The sequence below is a fragment of the Plecotus auritus genome (assembly GCF_963455305.1).
Source record: "Plecotus auritus genome assembly, chromosome: 8".
Classification (NCBI taxonomy): domain Eukaryota; kingdom Metazoa; phylum Chordata; class Mammalia; order Chiroptera; family Vespertilionidae; genus Plecotus; species Plecotus auritus.
The window spans coordinates 118,748,101-118,762,692 of NC_137782.1; the positions used below are offsets into that span (position 1 = coordinate 118,748,101).

At 44.4% G+C, this 14,592-nt stretch overlaps 2 protein-coding genes across 13 annotated transcripts in view; one reads left to right on the forward strand and one right to left on the reverse strand.

Annotated features, from left to right (window-relative positions):
* The window catches only part of IMMT (inner membrane mitochondrial protein), a 50,566-nt gene extending 41,695 nt beyond the window's left edge, over positions 1 to 8,871 (forward strand). For all 12 annotated transcript variants that reach the window (XM_080686514.1, XM_080686515.1, XM_080686512.1 and 9 more), the window contains 4 exons: positions 1,065 to 1,288; positions 5,153 to 5,284; positions 6,907 to 7,036; positions 7,947 to 8,871. In XM_080686514.1, coding sequence (XP_080542640.1) covers positions 1,065 to 1,288; positions 5,153 to 5,284; positions 6,907 to 7,036; positions 7,947 to 8,560 — 1,100 coding nt within the window. In that variant the 3' untranslated portion in view covers positions 8,561 to 8,871. The remainder of the gene's footprint in view (positions 1 to 1,064; positions 1,289 to 5,152; positions 5,285 to 6,906; positions 7,037 to 7,946) is intronic.
* A 123-nt stretch (positions 8,872 to 8,994) lies between these two features.
* PTCD3 (pentatricopeptide repeat domain 3) overlaps positions 8,995 to 14,592 on the reverse strand; it is a 35,913-nt gene continuing 30,315 nt past the window's right edge. Inside the window, exons 20-24 of the mRNA XM_080686524.1 lie at positions 13,967 to 14,052; positions 13,110 to 13,258; positions 11,818 to 11,859; positions 11,251 to 11,409; positions 8,995 to 10,947 (exon numbers count right to left, since the gene is read on the reverse strand). Coding sequence (XP_080542650.1) covers positions 10,863 to 10,947; positions 11,251 to 11,409; positions 11,818 to 11,859; positions 13,110 to 13,258; positions 13,967 to 14,052 — 521 coding nt within the window. The 3' untranslated portion in view covers positions 8,995 to 10,862. The remainder of the gene's footprint in view (positions 10,948 to 11,250; positions 11,410 to 11,817; positions 11,860 to 13,109; positions 13,259 to 13,966; positions 14,053 to 14,592) is intronic.

Below are 14,592 nucleotides of genomic sequence, written 5' to 3' on the forward strand. Positions count from 1 at the left end.
GTTTTTATTTTGTAAAATTTTAAAAAGTAAAAAGTCCGAAGAAAACTATAATGAACTCCTATGGACCCATCACCCAACTTCACCAATGATCAACACATGGTTTGTTTTGTCTACTTCCACAGCTTATTTTGAAGCAGATTCCAACTATTATATCCTATTACTTATAAATACTTTCAGCATAATTTAAAAACCCCCACTCAATCATTATACCATTACCACACCTAAAACAGTAATAATTCCTTAATATCATCAAATGTCTACTCAGTGTTCAAATATCCCCAGTTTTTTATAAAATGAGTTGTAATTGTTCTATTTGAATCAATCTACAAAGGTTTTACACATGTTGAATTTGGTCAATAAATCTCTTATCCCCACTTTGTTTTTTGCTTTTTAGTCTTATTATAAAGTTGAATCATATATCATGTAGTATTTATCACATTCTGTATTTTGCTGTTAGAGCCATAATTCTTAATCTATGGTAATATAGTAAAACACTTTTGGATTATGAAATTAGGGGAAAAGGAGTGTTTAAGCCTAAATTAGAATCTTTGGGCATGAGTACTTTTAAAGCTCTACAAGTGATTCTGGTTGACAGTTCTGGGTACAGATCACACTCCTAGATAATATCATCTGTTTAAGAGTAAAAGTATCCGCACACTTATTGGGTGCCTTTTGTGACTAATCATAGTCATTTATAAAAGAAAATAGAGAAGTGATTCCATATGTAAGCTTTGTCGTTAGAGAAAAAATTATAGGGCGCTATTAAGCCAATTTATAATTAGTTCAGATTAGAAGTGTTAATTTGGGTTCCTGGAAAAGAACTTAATATATACTTGAAAGCTGACCAAAATTACTTTGCTTGGGATTGAAAACACCTTAGTCGTTGGTCATGAGCTATGAATTTCTGACTGCACCGGAGAATCTAAGTCTCTTTTCAAATGTTAGCTACTCTTTGCTTTTCTTTACAGTTGTTAAAGTTAAATTTTATAACCAGTTGAAACAAGTTACCTTGTGGATATGTAGTTTGGGTGAAATAATTAATTTTATTGTGGTTTTCTGTTTAGCTGACAAGCTATCTACCGATGACCTGAACTCCCTGGTTGCTCATGCACATCGTCGCATTGACCAACTAAACAGAGAGCTCGCAGAGCAGAAAGCCACGGAGAAGCAGCACATTGCGTTAGCCTTGGAGAAACAGAAGCGGGAAGAAAAGCGGGCGTTTGACTCTGCAGTGGCAAAAGCATTAGAACACCACAGGAGTGAGATACAGGCTGAACAAGACAGAAAGGTAGAAGAAACACTTCTACGACTGCCTAATATATTTTTTTAAAAATATATTTTATTGATTTTTTTACAGAGAGGAAGGGAGAGGGATAGAGAGTTAGAAACATTGATGAGAGAGAAACATCGATCAGCTGCCTCCTGCACATCTCCCACTGGGGATGTGCCCGCAACAAAAGTACATGCCATTGACCGAAATCAAACCTGGGACCCTTTAGTCCGCAGGCCGACGCTCTATCCACTGAGCCAAACCGGTCAGGGCACCTAATATTTTTTTTTTTTAAATATATTTTATTGATATTTTACAGAGAGAAAGGGAGAGGGATAGAGAGCTAGAAACATCGATGAGAGAGAGACATCGATCAGCTGCCTCCTGCACATCTCCCACTGGGGATGTGCCCGCAGCCAAGGTACATGCTCTTGACCGGAATTGAACCCTGGACCCTACAGTCCGCAGGCCGATGCTCTATCCACTGAGCCAAATCGGTTTCGGCGCGCCTAATATTTTTTAAAAATAATTTTTATTGATTTCAGAGAGGAAGGGAGAGGGAGAGATAGAAACATCAGTGATGAGAGAGAATCATTGATTGGCTGCCTCCTGCACGCCCCCCACTGGAGATTTAGCCCACAACCAGGGCATGTGCCCTTGACTGGAATCGAGCCTGGTACCCTTCAGTCCACAGGCTGGTGCTCTATCCACTGAACCCAGTGGTCAGCAAACCGTGGCTCGCGAGCCACATGCGGCTCTTTGGCCCCTTGAGTGTGGCTCTTCCACACAGTACCACGTGCGGGCATGCATATGTACAGTGCGATTGAAACTTCATGGCCCATGCGCAGAAGTCGGTTTTCAGCTCTCAAAAGAAATTTCAGTCGTTGTACTGTTGATATTTGGCTCTGTTGACTAATGAGTTTGCTGACCACTGACTGAGCCAAACCAGCTAGGGCGTGATTGCCTAGCATTTAAAGTGAATCTAACTCGATTATCTCTCTCTCTCGAGATAATAGCAGCAGTCACTGACTAAAATACTACATGTAAGCCATGCCAACCCACCTCTTGAATGGAGCTTTGGTCCTTGTAGTCAGGACTTCCAGGGAAAGAGTAGCTGCCAGAGTGCCTTTATGTGGAGCAGGTGCAGAAGTGTAGTAACAAGCTGCTGGTACTAGGGTTATCTAGCTCACCTTTTCCCAGGCAGCCTCTGCCAGTGTTTTTAAGTAGTTGGTGGTTAAGATTGGGTAGAATTGCTCTTTAGTTTTCTGTCTGGGTACATAATGTGTTAAATAGGGGTCTGTAGGCTGATTTGGGAACCTGACTATGCATCCTACCTGTGTGTCCTTTCAGCTGCACAGCTGACCACTCCCTCCTCTTTGAAACTCTTCCTTCCCTCCACTAGAACCACATTCTTCTGGCCTTGCTCCCAACTTGCTGGCCACTCCTTGGCCTCCTTTGCTCAGCCTCTCGGATACTGGCATGCATTGGCATTGGTTCTGAAACCTACCCATCTAATCTGTCTCCAGGTGCTCTTAACTAGTCCTGTGGCTTTGAAGTGTAAGCATTACCTGTCACCCGAGACATTTATGTTGCTAGCTCCAATATTTGCCTTGCCTTCTAGTTGCCTGAGAGCAGCCCACTTGTTGTCTCCTGCTGGATTCTGTCATTTCAGACTCAGCATATTCACAACAAATTTCTTGATTTTCTCTAATCAGTCTCCCAGCTCCTCCCTCAGCTTGCTTCTCTCTAAATGAACGTACACCTGCCCAGTTGCTCAAGCAAGAAATCAGCCCAAACTGGTTTGGCTCAGTGGATAGAGCGTCGGCCTGCGGACTGAAGGGTCCCAGGTTCGATTCTGGTCAAGGGCAGCTGATCGATGTTTCTCTCTCATCAATGTTTCTAACTCTCTATTCCTCTACCTTCCTCTCTGTAAAAAATCAATAAAATATATTAAAAAAGAATCATGCTTAGTTGTTCCTCCACCAATTGCACATCCAGTCCATCGACAGATCCTACCAGATCTCCATACAAGTAAATCCCAGATCTCTTCACTTTCTCATTCTTTATTCCTACCACTGTTGTCCAGAGTGTCATCTTGAGAGGCTCCATGTTTCCATACCCATCTTTCTGTGTCTGTTTACACAGGCTAGTAGTCCTTAGAAAACATTCTGATCGGACACCAGGCTGCTGAAAACCCTTCACTGACTGCCTGCATTTAGTATGAAATTCAGACTCAACCTGTATCAACAAGGCCTCTTGAACTTATTCCTGTTTGCTGTGAGCCATGCTTCCCTACTTCCCTTACTTAACAGGGGCCATTTGTTTTTTGTTTTTTTTGTGAGTGGTACCTTGACTACATGTTTTTCTTTTTTTATATATATATATTTTATTGATTTTTTACAGAGAGGAAGGGAGAGGGATAGAGAGTTAGAAACATCGATGAGAGAGGAACATCGATCAGCTGCATCCTGCACACTCCCCACTGGGGATGTGCCCGCAATCAAGGTACATGCCCTTGACCGGAATCGAACCCGGGACCCTTGAGTCCCCAGGCCGACGCTCTATCCACTGAGCCAAACCGTCTAGGGCTTGACTACATGTTTTTCCCTGGGGTCTTTGCTCTGCTCTGCCTGGTATCTTGTTCAGGTTCCTCTCTTTAAACTTTTCTTCCAAGCTTGGGTGTCACCTCTACAACTCCATACCTAACCCTTCAATCTAAAGTAGAGCCTCTATATTTCTCTCTCTCATACTGCCCCATTTTCTTAAAAACAAGTATCACAGTTTAAGATGTTCATTTAGTTTATTGTCTGATTGCCTGAATACCACTGCATCTAAACATATAGTAGGCACTGCCTGCATAGGGCTCCCTCTCCATAAATATTTATACACTAACTAAATGGATTCATTTATTGATTATATTGTTTCTGAGAATAAGCCAGTTAATGAATTGTAGGTAATCAGCATTAAATAACTTGTAACATGACCCAGGGCTAATGGTTAGGCAGGGCTTTTCATAGTTTGGTTTGATTTGGCCCACGTTGAATCTAAATTAATATAAAATAAGCAGTTTCAAAGCAGTTTTCTTTGTTTAAAAGAAAGTGTGTTCAGCAACTGCCAGATATTTTCTTTTTTTTTTTTTTAATAGGAAGAGCTTCAGAAGTGCATTTTATTATTATTGATTTCAGAGAGGGAGGGAGAGGAAGTGAGAGGTAGAAACAGCAATGATGAGAGAGTCACCGATCGGCTGCCTCCTGCATGCCCCCCATAGGGGATCAAGCCCGTAACCCAGGCATGTGCCCCTGACCGGAATCGAACCTGGGACCCTTCAGTCCGCAGGCCAACGCGCTATCCACTGAGTCAAACCAGCTAGGGCCAGATATTAATTTTCTTAACAGTTTTTCACAGTGGGCGTTATTATTCACAGATGAGAAAGCGAAGACTTGAGGAGATACATCATTTCCCTAGGGTCACACACATGGTTGTGGTGAAGCTGTGTTTGATCCCAAGTCTCTGTAGTGATTTTTTCCCCTATGATCTGGGATTTGTTCATTCTCAAGGGGAGTGTGTGATTAGGGGAATGACAGTGTTTGCTTTGTACAGGACGCAGCCTGGTGATATGGAAGAAACACAAACTTGGAGCCAGAGAGACTACTGTTTGAAATTAGATTTTTGCCACAACTGTGTGACCTTGTTTGAGTTGCCTTTCAGCATTCAGCTTTCTGATTCAGATAAGTAGAAGTACTAGTAAAGATGTGTAGGCTTGTGCGGCACATCACCAGGGACCAGGACATGGAGGCTTCTGTCACCATGGTTATAGTCTTCTCTTCTCCTAAGAGTGTAAGTGGAGAAATGGGGACTAATCATTACTGTTTGGTTTCACAGGTAGAGGAAGTCAGAGATGCCATGGAGAATGAAATGAGAACCCAGCTCCGCCGACAGACTGCTGCACACACTGATCACTTACAAGATGTCCTCAGGGTGCAGGAACAGGAACTGAAACAAGAATTCGAACAGGTGAGGACCTCTTGTAAAACATTGGCTCCCCTTCCCCCTTGCTATTCATAGCGATCTCTCCTTTATTTACTTACATATCTATATATTTTAAACATATTTTTATTGACTTTAGAAAGGAAGGGAGAAGGGGGAGAGAGAAACATCAATGGTGAGTGAGAACCATTGATCGGCTGCCTCCTGCACACGCCCTACTGGGGATCTAGCCTGCAACCCAGGCATGTGTCTTGACAGGGAATCAAACCGTGACCTCCTGCTTCATAGGTTGACACTTAACCACTGACCCACACCGGCCGGGCTATTTATATACAGTATTTTTTTTTTTTTAAAAAAGATCCTTTGCGCCCGCCGGTTTTCTGTTTTTTTTTAAAATATATTTTATTGATATTTTACAGAGAGGAAGGGAGAGGGATAGAGAGTTAGAAACATCGATGAGAGAGAAACATCGATCAGCTGCCTCCTGCACACCTCCCACTGGGGATGTGCCCGCAACTAAGGTACATGCCCTTGACCGGAATCGAACCTGGGACCCTTCAGTCCGCAGGCCGATGCTCTATCCACCGAGCCAAACCGGTTTCGGCTATATACAGTATTTTTAATCCTCACCTGAGGATATGTTTATTGACTTTAGAGAGAGGAAGGAGGGGTTGAGAGAGAAACATCAATTGGTTGCCTCCCGTACATGCCCTGACAGGATCGAACCCGTAGCCTTTTGGTGTATGGGACAACACTACAACCAACTGAGCCACCTGGCCGGGGCTCTCCTTTCCTTTTAACATGCTTTGAATGGCATTCCCTCTGAGGATATGGAAGACCGGGGGAAGATTGCTAATGGTACCTACCCTTGGAGTGGGGCTTTTGTATATTGCAAAACTCCTTTTTACATAAAGGTGTACCTTTGTTATTAATCACATGTGTTTTTTTTATCTGTCCTGTCATTTGGAGCCTTCAGAGCTTTAAGGAGGGTTAGTACAAGTGGTTTTAGGAATGCAGACACTAATACTTGACAATGAGTCCATTCAGCCAGCTCCGTGCAAGGCAGTGCCTGCTATGTGCTAGGATGCAGTGGTGCTTAAGGCAGACCATCAGGCAGAACCAATCGTCAGACAAAAGGGACATCTGATTGTGATACTTGTTTTTAGAAAGTAAGTAGGACACTGTGAGGGAATTGACACTGCTTCACCCCATAAACTCCTGTGATTGTGTGGTAGTTCCTAGATTTTTATATTTGAGGAAACCTCCCAGAAAGGTTAAGTTTGGAAATCATAATTAGTTTCTGCTCAAGTCCTTTATAATATAGAGGATATTGAATACAAGTTATTATATTTGTGTGGTAGTACAGTTACTTTCTAAACTATTTTCTCATTTTCATAGCCTCTTTCTTCTGCTAGTCTGCCTCCTCTAATGTTAGCTTTCATTAGTAAATTTGTATAAAATTACGGATCAATTAGGAGTTTTAGGAAATTTTGAGAACACATAATTCATGACAACTACTTTGAGAATTAAAAGGCCCCCTTTGCTTTTGGAGATAAGCAAGCAGTTGCTGGAAGACTTTAGTGTCCCAATAAGTGGTGTGCATTGTGGAAGCATCGACTCTTCTGTACACTGTTTATGTTTTACTTTAGGACCTATCTGAAAAACTTGCTGAACAAGAATTAGAATTCCGTCGGCTCAGTCAGGAGCAAGTTGACAACTTTACTCTGGATATAAACACTGCCTATGCCAGACTGAGAGGAATCGAACAGGCCGTTCAGAGTGAGTCCTCGGGCCTCTTAGATCGTTATGAGGATAGTAGGATATATGCATCGACATGAGGGCACACAAGATGAGGTCACTGTAATAAACTTTATTCATTTGTTAGAAAATTAGCCCCAGATCTGGTAAATTTGGAACAGAGCATTGTGAGAGGAAATTTAAAACAATCTGAAAACTAAAATAAGTTGACAGACATGAGCTCACCATTTACGAGGCAGTTTACCCAACATGCTTTGGTTGTGTTACACATGTCCTGATGGGAGTAAAAGGTTAGTGTGATCACGTGCTTGCCTCCAGGCTGTGCTGACCTGCCTCCAGCCCTGTTGTGTTATCTGGTTGTGGTGATGTGCTGGTCCCCCCCACCAATGGACAGTAGTTATGCTGAGGCCTCCACGTACACATAAAAGGGAAATCTTAACAATGAAGATATTGGTAAAATGGGTTTCTTTGGGGTGTTAACGGAAGTTTTTTGTCAGATAAGTAGTCCATTAAATATATTTGAAGTCTTCCATCCCTTTTCGGGAGTTTTTTGGTGGCCTTAGCCTAATTTAAATGTTTTCTTCTCAAACATTTCTACAGATAAACATCTGAATTAGATGCCATGCATTGTCCTGGATGTCACAGAAAGGAGACTGGGTTGTGCTTATGCACGTACATCTGTTTTCTCCAGGGCCTTAGGAAAAACAAGTCCTCACCCAATTGTTGTGGCTTGTTGCCTCCCCTGAAGAGGCCAGCCAGGAAAGAACACTCCAGAAATAAGTGGTGGGTGGCTTGGAGGAGGCTTTGTGGCCCCATCTTCCCCATGTGTGGATTTAGCTTATTGAAGGTACACCTTTTCTCTGCATGTATGAAAAGGACATTAGTCAAGTGGAAAGAAAAATGTTTTTCTTTGCCTTTGTTTTCTTCATAGGTCACGCAGTTGCCGAAGAGGAGGCCAGAAAAGCCCACCAACTCTGGCTCTCGGTGGAGGCACTCAAGTACAGCATGAAGACGGCATCTGCAGAACTGCCCACTGTCCCACTGGGTAGTGCTGTCGAGGCCATCAGAGCCACCTGTTCTGATAGTGAATTTGCCCAAACTTTAACCGCAGCGATCCCTCCAGAGTCCCTGACCCGTGGGGTGTACAGTGAAGAGACCCTTAGAGCCCGTTTCTATGCTGTCCAAAAACTGGCCCGGAGAGTAGCAATGATTGATGAAACCAGAAATAGCTTATACCAATACTTCCTCTCCTACTTGCAGTCCCTGCTCCTATTCCCACCCCAGCAACTGAAGCCACCAGTGGAGCTCTCCCCTGAGGATACAAACACATTTAAGTTACTGTCATATGCCTCCTATTGCATTGAGCATGGTGACCTGGAGCTGGCGGCGAAGTTTGTCAATCAGCTGAAAGGGGAGTCCAGACGAGTGGCGCAGGACTGGCTGAAGGAAGCCCGGATGACTCTAGAAACTAAACAGATAGTGGAAATCCTGACAGCATACGCCAGTGCTGTAGGAATAGGAACCACTCGAGTGCAGCAAGAGTAAGGCCTAGAAGTTTTGTCAGAGGAAGTCAACAGTAATACATGAAGGGTTAGCAGCTGGGTCCCAGAATTGTCTAGAAAGGGGCAGGTTACAAATGCTGTTCTAAATGTTAACACCTGTTGCATTTATATTATTTCCACTTGCTATCATGTCAGTGAACTCCAGGAGTACTTTCTTTGCAACTTGTGTAATAACATTTTCCGTTTTTCAGGTTTTACTGAGCAGGCTTGTGAGCCAATCAAAATGATGTTTGTGATCCCTATTATTATTGATTTTGCCCCTGGAGCAAACTGAATAAAACAGATGAAAACTGAGCTTATCCGTTTTCAAAAAGTATCATTTCTAGCTTGTACGTATAGAAAATTTCTTCGGGAAGCAGCAACAGCAGAGGTAGGAAGTCCTGTGCACTCAGTTCCGGGCTGCGAGTTGGGTCCCAGAAATCCAAGGGTTCTTGGTGGTAAATTCATTCCTGCTGGTCAAACTCAAGAGTGATGTACAAGCCAAAATGCCAAATACATTTAGTTAGAGGTAGATTGTTCTAGTGATTGAAAGGCACTAGAAATTTAGAGTGCCCCCCCAAAATGTATACACATTTAACAGCTGATAACTCAATTTTTAAAATGAACTGTATGTTAATAAACACTGACTTTATAATCATTCAAACTATACATTTTTGGGGAGACATCCTGTAGTATATATTCCAAACTTTTTTGATTGGCACCACAGGAAAGTTACTTTATTTTGGGACCCAACACACACAGTGTACCACTTAGTATTTGGCCAAGAGAGGCATTTGTAAGAGCCCAAGAACCAAGGGGAAAGGGCTGAGTTAGCAGAAGCTTCCAGGTAGCCAGGTTCTTCTCCTTGGAGTTGCAAACCAAGATCAAAAGGCTAATTTCAATCTGTCTTTCGCTCATTTGCTTTGATGGGTCAAGGAGCTAATGACACAATGCACATGAATGCATAAGCAGCTAACTACTGTAACCCCCACCCCGTCCCTCAATTAGATGTCTTAAACTGACATTCTAGGAGAAAACAAGAGCCAACACTTAGGTTTCTGAGGATAGGAATGGTTCCTGGCCTAGTGAGGATGGTCAAGTTGGGATCAGACAGGAATACAGTGCAGTGCCTATGAATGGCAGTCCTGGAGGGTAAGCATGAAGGTGCTCACCTGCGAGAACTCCTGGCGTCCTCAGTGTATCTGGGAGCCAGGTGAGCAAAGCAGCCTGCAGTAGAGAATCCCTTGTAAAGGTAAGCACACTCCTTCAAGCCTCAAGTTCATGTCAGCTTCCACATTTTAAAGTCATGATGGTAAAAGACAGATGCTAGAAGTAGAGGCAAGCCTAACTTGATTACAGCAACACACAATCATGTTAAGACATTTCAATCCACTTGTCAGGACAAGCCCATTTATTTCAGAGAGGGAGAGGGGGAGATGGAAACATCAATGATGAGAATCATTGATTTATTGGCTGCCTCCTGCACACTGGACCAAGTCTGCAACCCAGGCACGTGCCCTTGACCAGAATCGAACCTGGGACCCTTCGGTCCGCAGGCCAACGTGCTATCCACCAAGCCAAACCGGCTAGGGCAGGACAAGCCCTTTTAGACATTGTGATTACAGCACAGCCTAAGGTACCCCAGACAAAACGAGGACAGGAGAGAAGGGGGGGGATGGAACACTCTTGTGCCAGCCCTGTCCCGGGGAAGACTGGCAAAGGCTATATAACAATGATGGAAACGCATACACGTGGACATTGGTTATTTATTTACAGCCTTCATTTTCCCAGCTGTGCAGCCTGAACTCTTGCCATTGTCATTTAATTGATTCTAAGATGTACAGTTTTTCCCCATATAAATTTCCCTGAAATTGGGATATTATTAACCCAGTATCAAAAGTGATGTAATTGTAGGCAAACCTTTAGACACCTTCTCTAAGATAAGGAAGTACAAGCGTCACAGCATCAGCTGACAGAAGCTCGAGTTCAGTCCAGGGGCAAATGAACCACACTGATGAAGCAGTGTCAGGTCAGCAGGCAGGCCCCACAGGTGTGCAGAGATGCTGCAATCGAGCTATGCACCTCACAATGTGGATCCAAAGAACTGAAAATGGTAGCGCTGCTTCTGTTTAAACCATAACCTTGAATGGATGCTTTGGTATCAAATACAGAATATAACCTTTAAATAGGTCAGTGTTGTAGCAATTGTATTTCAAAGTTCACCAAACCTATAGTCTTGTTTCATTCATATCCTGGTTAAATGTTAACATGCTATGCTAGGCCACAGCTTCCTGACTGGCCCACTTTTATTTGCCTCCACTGATGTCACTGTTGCTGTCACTGCTGCTGTTACTGTCGCTGTCACAGGCAGTCAGGTGTCCCAGGGCTTCCCTGTAAGGAAAATAAACACGTTACACTGCAATTCAGTCTTGGGGCCGGGGAATTCTGCTGCTTCACTAAACCATATTAACAAAGGAAAAGGGTCCTACAGCCAAATCTACAGGTCTCCCTGACCCGTACAACACAAACTATTGTTAAATCAACACTTGCTGACGCTTTGCAAAGAAAGGAAACCAAGGGGGTAGAAAGCTATACACATACACATTTGAACGGGCAGATTCAGATTTGACCATTTGAATGGTCTGCTCCATCCCGATAATGTCCCCTCATGGGGCCAATACAGTAGCCACTTACTTCTGCTCCTGGCTGAGTGCAAAGTCAGCCATCACTCTCTGGGTAAGGCCCTCACAAACAGGTAAGCTGAAGGCACTTGCCAGCTGCACTATCTCAATGGCCTGGGCAGGGCTGTTGGATGCTTTCGCACTGTCCATAAACTCATTCAGCAGCTCACTCCTGCAAAGGAAAGGCAGGATGTCAACATTCCTCAACTGAACCCTAACCACCCACTCACAGCTGTATGTGCAGAATCCAGCATCTTAGAAAGTACAGTCAAAATCCTCAACTAGAGCTTTGGAGGCAAAGTTGCATGAAGTCTCATGTTAAAGGGCCAAAGAGAAAATGAACAGGCTCTCTGTGCCTTTCCTGGGGGTCTGGTCAATGTCACCCCAGTGCTGTGACCACTGATCACAGGTAATAAACCCAAGCCTGCCTGGAGGGTGAGAGCGACCGTCCATTTGCTTGCCTATCAGCAGAGCGCCCAACTGCTGCGGCTGAGGTACGTGAAGAAATTCCAATCATCCCATGAAGTTAAGCCCATTTGAGGACGTACCTAGGCAGGCAGGCCTGTTACCTTCAACTTACCGAGGGATCTTATTATGCTTCCTGAAAAGCCCCAGCATTTTCCTGTTGGAGAGGAAGAGAAAGGCTAAGAAGGCTGCGGAACTGAAGGCAGTCCTCAGAGATGAGCTGTCCTTCCACCTGCAGGCGCACATCTGTGAGCTCCATGGCTCCGGCCCTGTCTGTCCATCACTCACCTCAGGTGCTTCAACGGCCTCCTCCCAAACCTCATGTGTGTACCTGACAAGTTTCATAGGTAAGTCTGAATGTTGCCGGAGAGAACTGCGGGGTATGTCCTCCGGGAGGACCCCGCATCCTACAGGCAGCTAGAAGACAGGGATGCACTAGAATGTGACCTCCTTCCTCTCTTGCCATCCAGTAAGAGCTCCCTGTATTCTAAAATTACGTATGAAGAGCAGGCTCAGATCGAGGCATGTCTCATGTACATGCTCGCCACCACCCTGCCACATGCAGGATGGAGGAGAAACACATACATTCAGCTCCCATGACTCAGCTGAGGTCCGTACCCCTGCGCCAATCATCACAGCCTGATTCATAACAAGTGTGTCTCAACCTGCCTGAGGTCACAAATCCGAGCGTCAGTTTCTGACTAGCAGCATCGAGGTCATATGCGAGATCCGCTGTCCTAAAACCGTGGAGGCAGTAAGCCTTCCCCAGCTTTTCCTGGAGATGGTGAACTGTGTTCACATTAAGTTCTTTTCTTGTGCTGAAGCAGTGCACACAGTATGCCTCTCACTAACTCTCATCCCCATTGGATAGGAATGACCCCTACATAGGATTCTTCTGCTGACTCCTCTGCAGAAGGTCTCCAAGCACAAACACTGAAATTAGTGTGGCACAGAGCAAAGGTGGGCTCTGGTCAAGGCATGTTTAATACATCCTGGTAAATGCCACTGTCCTGAAATCCAAGTCCACAGTCTACATTTTAAGCTGGGTCATGGGCGAGCACCCACAGTGAAATACTTGAATAAACCAAATGCCCAAAACACTTTCAAAAATACAATTTTTTATCACTTTACTCTCTTGAAGTGGACAAGTGACTTACTTGCCAGACAGAAAGGTCATAATGGAAAGAAAATTAGCCCTCTGTCTGTCCTCTCTTAATCACATATAATGAGAGGTCTTCTTCCAAAAGTTTGCTTTTCAGTTTTTTTGCAAGTTCCCATAGAAAACCCATTTGACTCCTGATAAATGATACATCATACAGTCAAATCTGAGACTCTCCTAACCAGGATGAATGTCCGCTGAGATGCAAGTACAGTGCTTCTGACTGACACACGTGGGACTGGACTCACCAGGCATCCTGGGTCCTCCCAGCCCGGAGGAAGAGGACAGCTATGCAGTGCAGAGCGCTGGCTGGCCAGTGCGGAGCAGTCTGCCTGGCATCCTGACTTTCGAAAGTAGACTTGATGTCCGCGGCACAGTCAGCAAACGCCTCCTGAAGCTGAAAGAAAGGCTGCACAGTCAGAACTGCTAACTGGTTTGATGAGAAATGAAGTTGAAGAGACTCCACAGGACCAAGAACAGCGTCTGAGCAGTGCACCTGACCATTTGAACACATCACATCCGTAGCACACAAGTAACATGGAAAAAATAAAGCGCCTGCCCTGGGGTAAGCCAGGGCCTTCTTTTTAATTTTTTTTTTTTAAATATATTTTTATTGATTTTTTACAGAGAGGAAGGAAGATGGATAGATAGTCAGAAACATCGATGAGAGAGAAACATCGATCAGTTGCCTCTTGCACACCTCCCACTGGGGATGTGCCCGCAACCAAGTTACATGCCCTTGACCGGAATCGAACCTGGGACCTTTCAGTCCGCAGGCTGACGCTCTATCCACTGAGCCAAACCGGTTTTGGCCAGGGCCTTCTTTTTAGACAGACATTCTAGTTTCATGCGAGCTGCTACCGCCAGGACAGAAAGAAGCCACTTCCATGTTGCTTGCTCTGGACGACAGGAACAAGAGTGGCTTACAGAAATGGTGTTGTGCTAATGGCTGGGTAAGTTTAGGTGTTTAATTCAAACCTGGGTGTAGACGGCAGAATTCACAATGTCAGATGGAGCCAGGGAAGGTACCCCTCCAGGGCCCTCAGTGTCAGAGGACATACTGTTAGCATACATCCATGCTGACATGAAATGGGCATACACCTACCTCTGCTGGCTGCCGATCCCTGGCCATCAGCATCAGAATCTCTTCTTTCAGGTCGCTGCGGAAAGCGTGACCATATTCTTTACTATCTTCAAACAAAAAAGGAACGCAGAGGGAAGTGATCACCATCATGTACAGCCAATCCTCTCCGGCGGACCTTTACCTATCGTCAGCTGTCACCCATACTTTCAGTGGGTAAACTTAAGCTGCTGACATGATCTATTCCAGGTTTATTTCAGGAAAGAAATGCAGAAAACTAGCAGCTGATCAGTGTTAACAGTGGATAAAGACCAGTGAAAGCTATGCCTGCTCCTGGCCAAGTGTTAACATAGCAGGTACACCACACTTGAGCTGCACCAGCTCTAAATGGCAAGATCCTGTTTTACAGCACTTGAGAATCGCCAGTGACCTTTTATATATAATCATTAGTGCAGGCTTATGAAGTAGAAGGGCAGGGCTATAGCCTCAGTGTCTCAGACATGGGAACTTGAGGCAGATAGAAATTTACTTTATGATCAGCATCTTCTGTAGCCAGTTCATACACATATCCTCCCCCTTTCCCAACCCTCCCCCCTCTCCCCTCCACACACAGAGTCAGGGCTGTTTCCTAGAAACTTAAGTATCACTGT